The sequence below is a fragment of the Phyllostomus discolor genome, chromosome 1, assembly GCF_004126475.2.
Source record: "Phyllostomus discolor isolate MPI-MPIP mPhyDis1 chromosome 1, mPhyDis1.pri.v3, whole genome shotgun sequence".
Classification (NCBI taxonomy): Eukaryota; Metazoa; Chordata; class Mammalia; order Chiroptera; family Phyllostomidae; genus Phyllostomus; species Phyllostomus discolor.
In genome coordinates, this window is record NC_040903.2 from 153,601,444 (window position 1) to 153,617,109 (window position 15,666).

At 38.8% G+C, this 15,666-nt stretch overlaps 1 protein-coding gene across 1 annotated transcript in view; it reads right to left on the reverse strand.

The window, feature by feature from the left end:
• FSIP1 (fibrous sheath interacting protein 1) overlaps window positions 1-15,666 on the reverse strand; it is a 222,067-nt gene that overhangs the window by 171,518 nt on the left and 34,883 nt on the right. Inside the window, exons 6-7 of the mRNA XM_028507852.2 lie at window positions 3,395-3,493; window positions 1,121-1,245 (exon numbers count right to left, since the gene is read on the reverse strand). Of these exons, the coding sequence (XP_028363653.1) occupies window positions 1,121-1,245; window positions 3,395-3,493 (224 nt within the window). The remainder of the gene's footprint in view (window positions 1-1,120; window positions 1,246-3,394; window positions 3,494-15,666) is intronic.

Consider the following 15,666-nt stretch of genomic DNA (forward strand, 5'->3'; position numbering starts at 1 on the left):
GCATATATCCATTAAATGAAATTGCTTTTAAAATTCAAGAAGATCATATGAGGAGTTTAAATAAAGAATTAGTTACTATTGTTAAGTGAAAAATTTATGGTGGAGCTGCTGTGTCAGCAAGAACTTGGATATGGGAAAAACACTACCGCTCTGGCAAAAACAGTAAAGCAACATACAACGGGCTAACACAAAGACACAGTTCATGTTGGGAAAGGTTTCTTTCAGATTATAGGAACATGGGGCAAAGAAAAATCGAGAGTCCCAGACTACAGTTCTAATAGGAACAGGCTGACCCATGAATCCCGTCTGCATGGAAATGACATGCCAATTGTGGAAAAAGGATCAGGCTTCAACTGTGAAATATTATTTAACTTTCTCTTCTTGTTAACATTTCACACACACCAATGCAGTTTTCTAACGACCTGACTGCCTCAGTGGTTTGCCATGAGCCTTCTATCCACTGCACTTACATTTCTTGCTATAAACTAATTAATTAGCATTCTGGTCTAATAGAGGAGCCTCTGTGCCCCTTGGTTAATCTGAGTCTGCATCAATGACAAACCAAGTGAGGCTGCAGGCCCTGTAAGGCCAAGGGCAGGCCTTGAAGCAGGGAGCTAATAGAGACACGTGACAAGTAAAGGGCTGCCAGGAGTTCCGTTGAGTGGAGCTGGGTAGGGATGTGAGGGACAACCAGTTGGCCTCTCCAGCTCTGCCAGGAGCGCTTTCCATTCAAATGTCCAAGTGCACCAGCTATAAAACCTGTCTTATTACCCTAAAAAACCAATGTTACTAACATGCAATTTAAAATCTGGGAAACATGTTCCAAAACTCTTATCTAAATAAGTGTTTTTCAGATTACAGGAACAAGATTCATTTCTGGGTAACAAAATAAATGTACTGCATTGAAGCTAGCATTTTCAAAGGGGTAGGATAGCAGAGGATAAGACTGAACAGAAAATAGGGAAGTATTGGTTCATAAAACTTTTCATTCAGTTATAAATGCTGTTTATATATACATGTATCACAATCAAAAAAATAGGTAAAGACACTGAACACAACTATTTCCATTTTCAGAACTTATTTAGTCCACATTCTGGCTTCTAAATTCCTAAGTACATACCTCAATATTTCGCTTAATAAAATCCCGGCTGTGTTGACCCCTGAGCTCAGTCTTTTCTGTATTTGAGAAAGGTCTCTTTTCTGCTTGGACCAATGGCTCATTTCTTTTCACATCACAGGTAAAATCTAATATTAAAAAAGTTCAAATTTTTTTCATAATTATAATTGTCCATTATGCTAAAATTTTACCTTAAACATATATTAAAATACATAAGAAATAAAACACACAGAGAAGAACTTCCAAATTCCAAATCCAAAACCCTAATACACAGAGATTTATTCTCAAAAAGATAAATGTGCTACAAAATTTACAATGGAGTTCTCATAAAACTTCTGTTATTCATTATCACATATCAAACTCCTTGCTATTGATTCCTTTGGCATCATGGGGCATATGAAAAAAACTGCAGATGATACACGTGAAGAAGAAATCTCTGACATTACGGAAATATTAAAATATATTGTATTTTAGTCTTTATATGAACCAGAACTTTCCCTGAAGACTAGCTTCTTTACTAATTTGTCATCACCCTCTCTGAACAATAAACTTTTTGTTCAAACCTGTCTTTTAAGTGAGGTCTGGGCATAAGCATCCCGGGTGTTCTGCATCCCATCTGCACACACCCCTGGGGCCCATCCTAGTGTGTCAGCTCTCTCCACTTTTGAACGGAGGCTTAAGCCAACTCTGAGTTGTTCAGACACTGAGTGCTCAAAACAAAGGTAAGAAAAATACTTGTGGACTCTTATTCCCATTGTTAAACACCTTGTTTTCACTGCAGTCATATTTAAAGCATTTAAAACAAGACCATGTAGAATCCTCATTAATGTTTTAAAACTATGCATGAAGAAGAGTGTTCTTAAAAGACAAATGGAGCTCACCTTGCAAAATAGGATAAGTTGACACAGTAAAGTCCAGAAGGGAGAAACACTAGCCAGCAGCTCAGTCCAGACAAGGTTTACTTAAAAGTTATCTTTGTTTTGAGCCCTGGCTGGCGTAGCTCAGTGGATTGAGCACAGGCTGCGAACCAAAGTGTCGCAGGTTCGATTCCCAGCCAGGGCACATGCCTGGGTTGCAGGCCATAACTCCCAGCAACCGCACATTGATGTTTCTCTCTCTCTCTATTTCCCTCCCTTCCCTCTCTAAAAATAAATAAATAAACTCTTTTTAAAAAGTTATCTTTGTTTTATAAGAGAGGTTATCTCAATAAAAAGAATTAAGGATATTTGTAGCTAATTATCACAAACTCAATAAAAATTTAATAATTAAACAATAAATTTTGATAATATCCGCAAAGACCAGGAAAGAATAAGATCTCTGGATTTAAATTCTTTTAAAACAAAAATAAATTAGAGTTAAAAAAGTTTTACTCAAATATAAGTTACAAGTTTTGAGAAAAATAAATCTGTGATTTATAATTAGGGTTTTATTTTCTAATCAATAACATAATTATTTTAAACAACTACCAATAGTTAAAGTAGGAGTCACCTTTTTGATGACCAGCCTCCTTGGATATAAAACATATATCTTTTACCATAATCCAAGTTGTAAATAGTCTTTTAAGTTGAAATATGAGGTTCATTCATTCAGTTGAAGTTTCAAATACTCTTAAACAACACAATGTTAAAGTAACTCAAATTAAATGCACCCATGTCTACATCTGTAAGACTTTCTTTAAAATATACTTTTAATAAATTATAGGAGAAAAACATTGGATTGTCTGGTCACAGCTGTCTCACTAGAAACATCCTCTTCTTCTCCCCACACCAGCGGTGATCCATGGTAGAAGCTGCCACGTTCCTGGAGTGACCCTCATCCATGCTGAGCTGGAGGAGCTGGCTGGACCAGTGGTAGGCACTTAACCCAAGCTGGATCAGTTGGTCTGCAGCATCTCAGAATAGAGTGTCCTTCTCAATGACCACCCACAGAATGTGCTCCTGGGAGTCAAAGAGGCAGTCTATCGACAGGATTCTTTCCATACATTTTCCTTTTTGCTTAAACTATGTTTTCATTACTTGCAGTCAGCTTTCCTTTAACTTGTTTTACATAAAAAATTTCAAACATCCCAAAGGAGAAAGAATGGTATAACAAATCCTCAACAATTAATTTCTACAATGATTTACTCATGACCAACCTTGTTTCATCTAGAACCTCACCTATGTCCACTTATTTACAGATTAAATCGTATCAAATCATTTCATCAGTGAACATTTCTATACACACAGCTAGTAATTTCTTGTGACAATACATAAAAAAATCATACAAATCAAAACATACCTTGACTGACAGTCTGTATATGGTTTTCATATTCTTCTGGAGGGACTTGAGTGTGAAACACTGAGAAAAAGGTGTCTTCATGTTCATGGCGAGAAGGATCTATTAATGTGAAAAATCACTTATTTAATACACACAAAGTAAATAAGGTACTGTGCATATGAACAGTTTAAAGAAAAAGATAAAATCGAATATTCTCTGCAATAGTCCTCAATTACCTCTACACACACATGTCTTAAGAGAGTGTGACTTCCAGGTAGAAATGACAATCACCTGTGTAGGCATAACCGCTGAAACAGACAGCAGAAAGCTACATGGCCAAACAGCAGTTCCCTAGAACTTCTGTGAACAGAGGATGTACAAGGATGTGTAAAATATCACATTAACTCTCTGGACATAATGCAGCTAAATTCCAACGTTCATAACACAGAGATTATGCATACTGAGTAACTTTAATTGTGTTTTTCTTTTTTATTTTAGATTGCCAGGGTGCAGATTTCAAATACATGGTCAGTCATTAAGATAAGACTGTGTTTAAGGATCTTAAATATCCATTAAGGCATGTGCAGCAAATTAGTAATTCGGCAGCATTTTATTACAGGTTTAAGTTACTTCATATACTTAAAGTGCTAATATATTTATTTTTTATCCCATAATTCCTTTTTAATAGCTCAACTGAGTTTCGCTCAATTATATAGTAAAGCACCTGTAAAAACACAAAAATATAAAAACTTGCAATACTAAAAACTATTACAGCAAGATGATATTTGAAGATTTTAAATGTAGGGGCCTTTCCTATGCTGGAATTATTCTTATGACCCTGTGGCTCTCCACCCACAGCCTGCTGGCATTCGTGCCTCAGCTGGAGGGTGGGTATAGCCTATAACAAAGGCCTCAGAGCTTGGTGTTGGGCCTAAAATTCAACAGTTTTGAAAGTCAAGCATTCAATGCAGGAGTTGAACTCCTTGAAAAGAAAAGAAAAAACCTTTTCTGAATTCCAGAAGTCCTCCTTTAGAAAGAGAAAGAAAGAAGGAAAGAGAAGGGAAGGGAAAAGGGAAAGGAAAAGAAAGGAAAGGAAAAGAAAGGAAAGGAAAAAGAAAGAACTTAGCTAATATAGAAGAAATGATGGATTTAGGAAATAACCATTTGGTAACCATCATAATAATAACTGATTCAGGTAAGAATCATCAATGGGTGATAAACTAGAGAGTGAAAGTTTGAAGAATAACAGGATAACAGCCTCAGAGTATCTCCTCACATGATAACTTATTCAACACAAAAGGAAAAACAGTAACTACAGTGAAGGCTGGCAGACACTCACCTGACTTGTCAAGGTTAATACCCCCAGCAACGGCACAAGAGACATCATGTGCTTCCTGACATGACCCACTGAGGAGGACACAGTATCACTGCTGTGGGAGTTCTGCCAAAAATGCATAACCTGAACCTCATGGCGTGAAACAAAAACAAACCCGAACTGAGGAAAAGTCTATAAAACAACAGGCCTATAGTCTTCAAAAAATGCAAATGTCATAAAACACAAAGAATAACTAAAAAGATATGACAACTACATGCAATACGTGATCTGCGATTTGCTTTTGCTATGAAGGTTATTAGTGGGACAATTGACAAAATAAGAATAAAACCTGTAGCTAGGATAAGAGTATTACTGTCTATTAATGTTAATCTCCTGATTTTCTGTGTGTGTCCATCCTCGTGTGCAGAGGGAGACAAGGGGAGGGACTGTGTGTATACGCAAACATGTATCAGCATCTATACATACATACACATCTATACACACACAGATATGTGACAGAGAGAAAAGGAGGATGTGGTAAAATGTTAACACAGAATCTGGGTGAAGGGTATTTGAGAATTATTCATACTTGTTTTGAGGCTTTACATTTTAAATTACATCATAATTAAAAGTTAATAGTAAAATTTTTTATATTCCTCTCCTCACTACAAACATTTATCTGGAAAGAAAGAAATCTCCCTTCAGAGATCAAGACCCAGAGGCTGAAGGACTAAGCACCATTTTTAATTAGTCTTGCAAGAGGAAGATTGAAGGATATAATTTAAGTTGTTTGCTGCCACCTAGGGAAGAAATTAAAGTCCACCCCAGACAACAGGAAGGACCTAAAAGAGGCAATGAGTTTAGACAAAAGTGACAAAAGCCCTGGCTAGTGCAGGTCACTTGATTCTGTGTCATCCCACAAACCAAAAGGTCACAGGTTCAATTCCCAGTCAGGGCACATGCCTAGGTTGTAGGTTCAGTCCTGGTTGGGCTGCACGTAAAAGGCAACCAACAGATGTTTCTCTCTCATATCAATGTTTCCCTCCCCTCTCAGAGAAATAAAATAAAGTGACACTAGTGTGAGGCTGCTCTCTGGCACACATCCTGGAGCTGGACAGAAAGCCCCAAAGAAAATGGGGAAACCCAGTGCAGAATGGGCTCTGTCTCACTGCACACCTGGAACTCTGGGAGGAGACTCCACACACAGTGCTCAAACTACCCATGGCAGCTACAAAGCAGTAATGGCAGTGTGGCATATCTAGAGGGAGACAGGGCCTGAAATATTCACTCACTCGCTCACGCACACACCATACACAAACCCACAGTTCCCCATGGCTGGCCAGCGGCATGGAGGAGATTCAGAAGTTCTCACTTGCACCTGTGAACTAGAAGTGGCCCTCCCACGGCCACACATCATTATGCCAACCAAAAATACACATATACAAATGACCCCTACAACTGAGAACCACTCTATTACACTGTAAAAAATTCAACAAATTCAAAATATTCAAATAATAATATTATAAATGTCTGTATTAGCTTTTAAAATATAGAGCTTATAGAAAATTCCAGAGAATAAAGGAAAGCACCATCACTTTCTAATTAACTATTAGATCAATGAGAAAATAAGAATAGCAACTTGTAGAGAATAATGATGACACTACATACCAAAGAATGCAGTATTAGAGATAAAGCCATATTAAGAAACAAATTCATAGCAATCATGCTTTTATCATATTGTTATGGGCTGAACTGTATCCTCCCAAAATTGATATGTTGAAGCCCTAACCCCCAGAGTGGCTCTACTTCAGGGCAGGGCCTTTAAGGAGGTGAATACAAATTAAATGAGGTCATTGTGTGGGGTCCTAATAGATGGGAGTGGTATCATTACAAGAACAGGAAAAGACATCAGAGGTATCTTCACCCTCCTCCCCCACCCTACAATTCAGCTCAAACTGAATTGTAAATTTAAATGTAAAATGCAAAACTATGAAACATCTAAAAGAAAATATAGTAGAAAAATCTATGTGACCTTAGATGTGGTAATGAGTTTTTATATCCAATACCAAAAGCATAATCCATGAAATTAAAAATTGATAAGTTAAACTGTATTTTTTAAAAAAAAAACTTCTGCTCTGCCAAGACACAATGAAACTGCAAGCCATAGGCTGGGATAAAATATTTGCAAAACACATATCTGATAAAAAACTTGTATCTGAAATACACAAAGAACTCTTAAAACTCAACAATAAGAAAAAGAAATCCAATTTTTAAAATGGGCAAAATACCTGAACAGACAACTCGCTAAAGAAAATATGCAGATAACAAATAAGCATCTGAAAAGATACTCAGCATCACACGTCATTAGGGAAATACCCATTAAAACAACATGAGATACCACACTTACAACGCCAATTGCTGGAAAGGATGCAGAACAACAGGAATTCTAACTCTTTGCTGGTAGAAATGCAAAGTGGTACAGACAATTCAGAACACAAGTAGTTTCCTATAAAGTTACGTGATTCAGGAATCCTGTTCCTAGGTATTTACCTAAATAAACTGAAAATTTATGTCTACACAAAAATCTGCACACGAATGTTTAAAGCAGTTTTTATTCATAATCCCAAAAAGCTGGGAACAATAAAGATATCTTTCCATAGGTGAAGAAATCCATGGTATATCCACAGAATGAAATGTTATCCCACAACAACAAAAAAAATAGCTACCAAGCCACAAAATGACATGGATGAATCTTAAGTATGTATTGCTAAGCAAAAACACACAGTCTATAAAGACCACATACCATATGATTCCAATTACATAACATTTGGGAAAGGCAAAACTAGAGACAGTGTGAAGATCAGTGGTGGTTCTGGGTTTGGGGGAAGAAGGGAAAGCTGAAGAAGAAAATCACACAGGGAATCCCTTTTTTCCTATCCTCACCAGAGGGCATGCTTATTGGTTTTAGAAAGAGGGGATGGGGGCGGGGGGGGGGGGGGGCAGAGAAACATCAATGTGAGAGAGAAACATCAATCAGCCACCTTTCACACGTGCCCCAACCAGGAACCAAACCCACAACCTAGGCATGTGTCCTGACTGGGAATTGAACCTGGGACCTTTCATTCTATAGAACAACACTCCAACCAACTGAGCCACAGAGGCCAGGGCCACACAGGGTATCTTGAGGGTGGTAGAATTAGCCTGCATGATACTGTAATGGTGGTTATATAACATTATGCATTTTTTTGAATACCTGTAACTTCACAACACAAAGCGTGAACCTTAATGTATGCAAATTTTCAAAAAATTATTTAGGATGTAATAGAATCCCAGAAGAAATACAGAACACTCAAAGCAATCTAACTATATTACAGGTATATGAAACAATTTCACTGAAGGGGGTGGAGGAAAAACATGCTACCTAACTAACTTTGGGAGTGAGTGGAGAAAGACTGCAGGCACAGAAACTGCACATGAGCATCGTACTCCAGCTGATTAAGTTATATCCCCTGCGGGGCGGCACAGGTCAACAATTTTGATGTCACTATACGTGTATGGTGGAATTAAAGAATTAAGCAAAGAGGTGGCCAGTGGTGACAGCCACATTTGTCACTGTTAGAGTGAAGGTTACAGAAGAGCAAGGGGGAAAGGCTACAGTGATCCATGTGGTAATAAAGTCAGAGACATCGGTGTGAGCTCATTTTTATCTTAATTAGCTATGAATGGTCACACATAGAAATATTCATAGATATGTACATAACAGGTTAGCATACACACAAATATTCCCTTTCTCAGAGGTGTTGCATCAACAATTCCCCAGCAGCAACAAGCACACCTAACATCCAAATCCTGGTTTCTAATATTCTCAAATCAGGGGAACCAGGTTTCCTTGCGAAAGGGGCTAAACCTAGGATGCAGGTCAGACGATAGATAGAAGGTGAGTCTGGAACATCTTGTAATGCCAGAAAGTAAGAAAGTGCTCAGCGACCACAACGAAACAAAACACAACGATGGAGATCTGCCCAAGGGGCACAGGAGTCGACTGAGAGAGCTCCTGATGGCCAAAGCTGGAAAAATTTGAGCAAGGAAATGAATAAAGCGCTACTGGATTATAACACAAAGTATACAATAAATATCCATGAGTCTATACTGATATAAATAAATAAACAGGGAGAATATACAAATCCCTATGCAGAATAATTCAAAATAATATACCTAAATGTTCTGTCTTCAAGGAGGTGAAGCCTAACTCCCTACTCCTTACGCATGGTCTGCACAGAGCTCCTCCTGAAGATGACAGCATGAGAAGGGGTAAAGTACAGGAGCGTTAAGGTGGAGAGAACTGACCAACCCTTCCTCAGCCAGGGGAGCGACAGTGATAAATGACACTGATAGGACACTGGGATGTAACGGAAAGGCACTTTCACTCTGTGGTCTTCCAAGAACATAGAACCCTAGCCAAATGATAAGAAAAATATGGCTTAAATCCCAATTGCTAGAAATTCTACAAAATGCCTGACCAATATGCCTCAAAACTGCTAAGGTCATCAAAAACAAGGAAAGTCTGTGAAAGTACCTTCCTAAGAGTAGCTTAAGGAGAAATGGAGGACTAAATGTAACGTGGTATCCTGGACGGGATCCCGGAGCAGAAAAGGGGCATTAGGTAAAAACCAAATGTCTGAATAAAGTATAGGCTTTAGTTAATAATATGTCAATACTGGTTCATTAATTATAACTAATGGTATGATACTAATGTTAACAATAGGGAAAACTGGTTGCATGTATATAGAAAACCTCCATACTATCCTCATAATTTTCTGTAAATCTAAAATTATACTAAAAAAGTTAACTTTAAAAAAAACTTCTGACCTAAGGCTCCGTAACAAGAGCGACCAGACCGGGGGGGGGGGGGGGGGGGGGGGGGGGGGAGACGGGGAAAAAAAAAACCATGTTTTCAACAGAGCAAATCAGTCCCCCAGGACTCATCCTTTTGAGCGACCAAGAATTAGCCAATCTATCAGATGCGCAGTTCAAAACACTGGTGATCAGAAAGCTCACGGAACTGGTGGATTTTGGACGAAATTTAGATAAAAGAATGCAGAATACCATAAAACAGAGGCAGGAAGACACGCGGAGGAGAGCCAATAGTGAAAGGAAGGAATATGAGTCTCAAAACAATACAGTGGACCAGAAGGAAGATAGAATCAACCAAGCAGGAAAGCATGATGAAATAAGAATTCAAAAAATCGAAGAAAAGCTTAAGAACATCCAGAACACCTTTAAACGTTCCAACATCCAAATTATAGGGGTACCAGAAGGGGAGGAGCAACAAATGGAAAAGTTATTTGAACAAATAATAAAGGAGAACTTCCCCAATCTGGCAAAGGGAACAGTCTTCCAAGAAATCCAAGAAGCTCAGAGAGCCCCAAAGAAGTTGGACCCAAGAAGAAACACACCAAGGCACATCATAATTACATTAGCCAAGGTAAAAACGAAGGAGAGAATCCTAGAAGCAGCAAGAGGTAAGGGGACAGTCACCTACAAAGGAGTTCCCATCAGACTGTCAGCTGATTTCTCCAAAGAGACCTTACAGGCAAGAAGGGGCTGGAAAGAAATATTCCAAGTCATGAAAGACAAGGACCTACATCCCAGATTGCTCTATCCAGCAAAGCTCTCATTTAGAATGGAAGGGCAGATAAAGTGCTTCTCAGATAAGGTCAAGTTAAAGGAGTTCATCATCACCAAGCCCTTACTTTATGAAATGCTAAAGGGACTTATCTAAGAAAAGAAGATAAAGAAAAGACATGTATAGTAAAAGGACAGCAAACTCACAAATATCAACAACCACACCTAAAGCAAAACCAAAAGAAACTAAGTAAACAATTAGAACAGGAACAGAACCACAGAAATGGAGGGCACATGGAGGGTTAGCAGCAGGAGGGTGGGAGGAGGAGAGAGGGGGAAAAGGTATAGAGAATAAGTAACATAGAATGTAGGTTGAAAATAGATAGGGGGAGGGCAAGAATAGTACGGGAAATGTAGAAACTAAAGAACTCATAAATATGACACATGGACATGAACTAAAGGGGGAAATGTGGGTGGGAGGGGGTATAGGGTGGAGGGGAGAGAAGGGGGGATATGGGACAACTGTAATAGCATAATCAATAAAATATATTTAAAAAAAAAAAACTTCTAGATTAAAAATAGCAGAAAAACATGAAAAAAGTTAACTTAAAAAAAAACTTCTAGATTAAAAATAGCAGAAAAACATTCTAATAGGAATAAGAAATAGGACATGTAAACAATAAGAAGAATTATTACTTAAAAAATACTATGGTAGCCCTGGCTGGGTGGCTCAGTTGGTTGGAGCATCATCCCATACACCAAAGGTTGTAGGTTCAATCCCCAGTCAGGGCACATACATAAATTCTGAATTCAATCCACAGCTGTCTGTCTGTCTCTCTCTCTCTCCCCCCACTACACTTCCTCTTTCTTGAAAATCAATAAACATATGTTCGAGTGAGGATTTTTAATAATAAAAAATAAAAATACTCTGATACATGAAATTTTATGTTGTTAAAAATTAAAATCTCAATGAAATGGATACTTTAAAGTCTCAGTGACATGGCTGTATTGCCAAAATTGACTCCAGAAGACTAGTAAACTGAAATATAATAGTAAATATGAAAGAAGCTGAAAAAAATAAGTCAAAGAATTGCCTCCAAGGAATTATTTCAACCAGATGGTTTTTCAGTGAAATTTTTCATATTTTTAGGGAACAGATAATCCCCATGTTATATAAACTACTTCAAAGCATAGAAAATGAACAGCCAGCCCCATTTATTTTATGAAGTTAACAGCCTGACAAAGCACACATACAGACATTTACCCCCAATGCCACCGCTACCCCCAACGCCACGGTACACATTCACATGGGGGAACACCATCGGCCTCTCTCCCTCCCTCTTTCTCTCTCTCTCTCTGTCTCTCTCTCTCCTCTCTCTCTCCTCTCTCTCTCTCTCATATGCATGTGCAAACACCCACATACACACACACAGGGCTTATCTAACTTATAAATATAGATGCAAAAATTGAATAAATTCAGCCATTCAAGTTTAGTACTAAATTAAAAGAATAATACTCCATAACCAAGATATATTGACCAAGAAATAAGAGACTCAATGTTTAAATTTATTAAATTTGAAACATTAAGTAAGTTTGTCAAGTAAGAAAAATTTTATGATAATTTAAATAGATACTGGAATGCATTCAAATAAATTTCAATACCAACTTCTTCTAGAGTTCTCAGAACATGAATAATTATTGAAAAGAACACAAAAATTAACATTATTACTAGGAGATCATAAACTAACAAGACCCAAAGCAAACAACTAAAGATACTTAGAATTAGTAAGGTAATTTAACCGTCACTGAGGGCTAGAAAGATGGATGGACCAACTCCAGCTGTCAGGCAGAGAGAGGGCAAATCTTCCCTTCTTCCACCTTTTAGTTCTGTTCGGGCCCTCAACGGACTGAATGATGCCCACCCACATTGGGAAAGGTAATACACTCCACTCAGTCCACCAATTCGAATGTTAGTCACTTCCGGAAACACCCTCACAGATACATCCAGAAACAAGGCTTCACCAGACATCTGGGCATCATAAAACTAACCATAACAAAGACTGGACGGATGGTGAAACCATTAACCAAACTAGAGAAAATATACAAAAGGAGGATTAGGTTTCCACAATAGGAAGGAAAGAAGGGAGGGAGGAGCAGAGAGGAGAACTAGCAGGGAACAATGAATCGAGTAAAAATGCTACTATTCTATGAGTGGTCAACTGTGTCAGATGCTACAGAGATGTTAAGTGAGATAAAAACTGGAAGTATGCCACTAGGTTAAGAATTTAGGAAGACCACTGATGAGGTAAGACCACTGATGATGGAGAAAACGCACACCACTGAGGAATTAAGAAATTATAAGTTGACCAGTAGCAAGTGTGCCTAGGTTCCCCCTCCTTGCCCTCCTCCACACAGCCCCTGCCCTTCCCTCTGGCCATCACCACGGTGCTGCCTATGTTTAGGGTTATGCATGCACATTCTTTGATTAATCTCTGTACCTTCTTTCACCCCATTCCCCCTCCCTCCACCCCTCTGACAGCTGTCAGTCTATTCCACATATCCATGCCTCCGGTTCTATTTTGTTTGTCAGTTTATTTTGTTCATTAGATTCCACATATAAGTGAGATCATATGGTGTCTGCCTTTCTCTGACTTACTTATTTCACTTAGCATGATCTCCAGGTCCATCCATGCTGTCGCAAAAGGTAACTTTCTTCCTTTAACAGCCACATAGCATTCCACCATGTAAATGTACCACAGCTTTTTTACCCACTCATCTACTTAGGCACTTAATAGATGGGGACTTGGGTTGTTTCCTGATCTTGGCTATTACAAATAACAATGCTATGAACACAGGGTGCATGTATTCTTTCTGATTGGTATTTCGGGATTCTGAGGATATATTTGAGAAGTCTGACTTTAAGGAGAGGAGGAAAATTGAGTGGTACCTGTTTGGGGGTGGGATGAAGGACTGAGGGAGGAGGGTTTTTTTGTTTGTTTGTTTGTTGTAAGATTTTATTTATTTATTTTTAGAGAGGGAAGGGAGAGAGAAAGAGAGAGAGAATCATCAATGTTCGGTTGCTGGGGGTCATGGCCTGCAACCCAGGCATGTGCCCTGACTGGGAATCGAACCTGCGATGTCTGGTTCGCAGCCTGCGCTCAATTCACTGAGCTACGCCAGCCAGGGTGAGGGAGGAGGTTTTATATGGCCCTTTGATTCTGCTTAGGAGCAAAAGATTTAAGTATGACAAACTGAAGGGAATGAGCCAGAAAAGAGAGAGGGTGACGGTCTTGGTGAGAAATGGAATAACTGATGGATCTGCAGTCAGTGGCAGGGTGGAAGGAATGAGATGTTACTGACTTTGGCCTTCTAGAAGAGCATATTCCCTTGGTCTAAGGCAGCAATTTTCAACCCGTGTGCCATGGGAGGCACAATGGCGTGCAGCAAGAATTTTTAAAACATGCAGTACCGTATTACTTAGTCAGGGGCACTGACTCTTTCCCCTTAGATAGCTTAAAAATGACAACAGCCAACACAACAATAGCTGTCCACTCTGAATGAATCAAAATCATACCTATTCTTTGTTCAGATCAGCAAAAAATATATTGATGGGCCACAGAATTTTAGTAAGTTTACATGTGCCATGAGATGAAAAAGGTTGAAAATAGCTGATCGAAGGTAAGAGTGAAGGGGGACAGAAGGGCACAGAGTACAGTTTAGAGTCAGGAAGACGGAATATGGAAGGGATTCCCACCCAGCTGGTCCATTTTCTCTGGACAGCAAGACTGCCAGAGTGAAGAACTTGAAGAAGAAATTAGGAGGTTAAATATGTAGTAACTATTTAAAATAGCCACTTTGGAGACTGCAAAAGAAATTGCTAGGCAATACTGAGAATCACATAGATTAAAAACCAGAATTCCTCAGCTGTACCAGTTAGCACAGTTATATGATTTTCTCCCTCAGTCCTTTACAAATCTGAGCAGAAAGAGACTACCAGATTCTTTTGGCGGGGTGGAGGCGGGGTATGGAATATTTAATCTTACCATCTAAAAGCATATTATATACCTGAATTTCACAGGAAAGCACTTTGAAAGAGGTATTCACAGATCATGAAAGGCATTGATTAATATGCTGCTGTTGTGTGCCTACACACACATAAATTTGGAGCTGGAAATACAAGAGGCAAATGTGACAAAGGCCAAAAAGAATAATGTCTATGAAAAACACCAAAACAAACAACCCTACCACTGAATGTATCTATCTCAGAGAGTATTGAATGCTATCTTTATCCATCAGATAAATGCTAAAAACCAAAGGAAAACTGATGGTGTAGTAAAAAGTTTGGATTTTCACAACATTCTCTAGAAAAACTTAAATGTGACCCCTCAAAAATGGGGTGGGATCAACCTTAAAAATATTACCAAGCCCTGGCTGGTCTGGCTCAGCTGATTGGAGCATCGTCCCATAACTGAAACACTGAGGGTTCGATTCCCAGTCAGGGCACATGCCTAGATTGCGGGTTTGATCTCAGGTCCGAGCACATAAGATCCCCAGTCCAGGCACGTACAGGAGGCAGCTGATCTCTGTTTCTGTCTCACACCTCTGTTTCTCTCTCTCCTTTCCTCTCTCTCTTTCTACACACGACGAAAAAATTTCCTTGGGTGAGGATTAAAAAATTTTTTTACCCTGGCTGGTGTAGCTCAGTGGATTAAGCATGGGCTGAGAACCAAAGGGTCGCCGGTTTGATTCCCAGTCAGGGCACATACCTGGGTTGCAGGCCAGGTCCCCAGTGGGGGCCACATGAGAGGCAACCACACATTGATGTTTCTCTCTCTCTTTCTCCCTCCCTTCCCCTCTCTCTAATAATAAATAAATAAAATCTTTTAAAAATTTTTTTAAATATAAAAAAGTATTACTGAGATCTCTAGCAAGCACCATACCGTCTTGTTCAAAATCTCAGTAAATTTGAAATTATTTATTAATTCTGGATTATAAAGTCAAAATGTGGTAAAACTCTATTTAATGTGGCTTTTATCTTTGTCTCAAAGTCAAGGCCTCTTTTTATTTAGTACCTATAAATACACCCAAGTAACAACTCAACAACAAATACCTTCTTTTGCTATCGGTTATTTGTGCTGTGAGAAGGGGCCTAGGGTGTACTTTGTGCCTGGGGGGCTGGAGAAGAGGTTGGAGGCTGCCACTGTGCCCCACTCCAAGGTCCATCAAGTTCCTCAAATAAAAAGTTAAGGAAATAACTGGGAGACACAAAGAATACTACTCATCCCAAGACTTTCTCCCTTTTTTTAAAGGGAAAATATAAGGGTAAAGATAGAAAGTAGGTTTGGGTATGTTT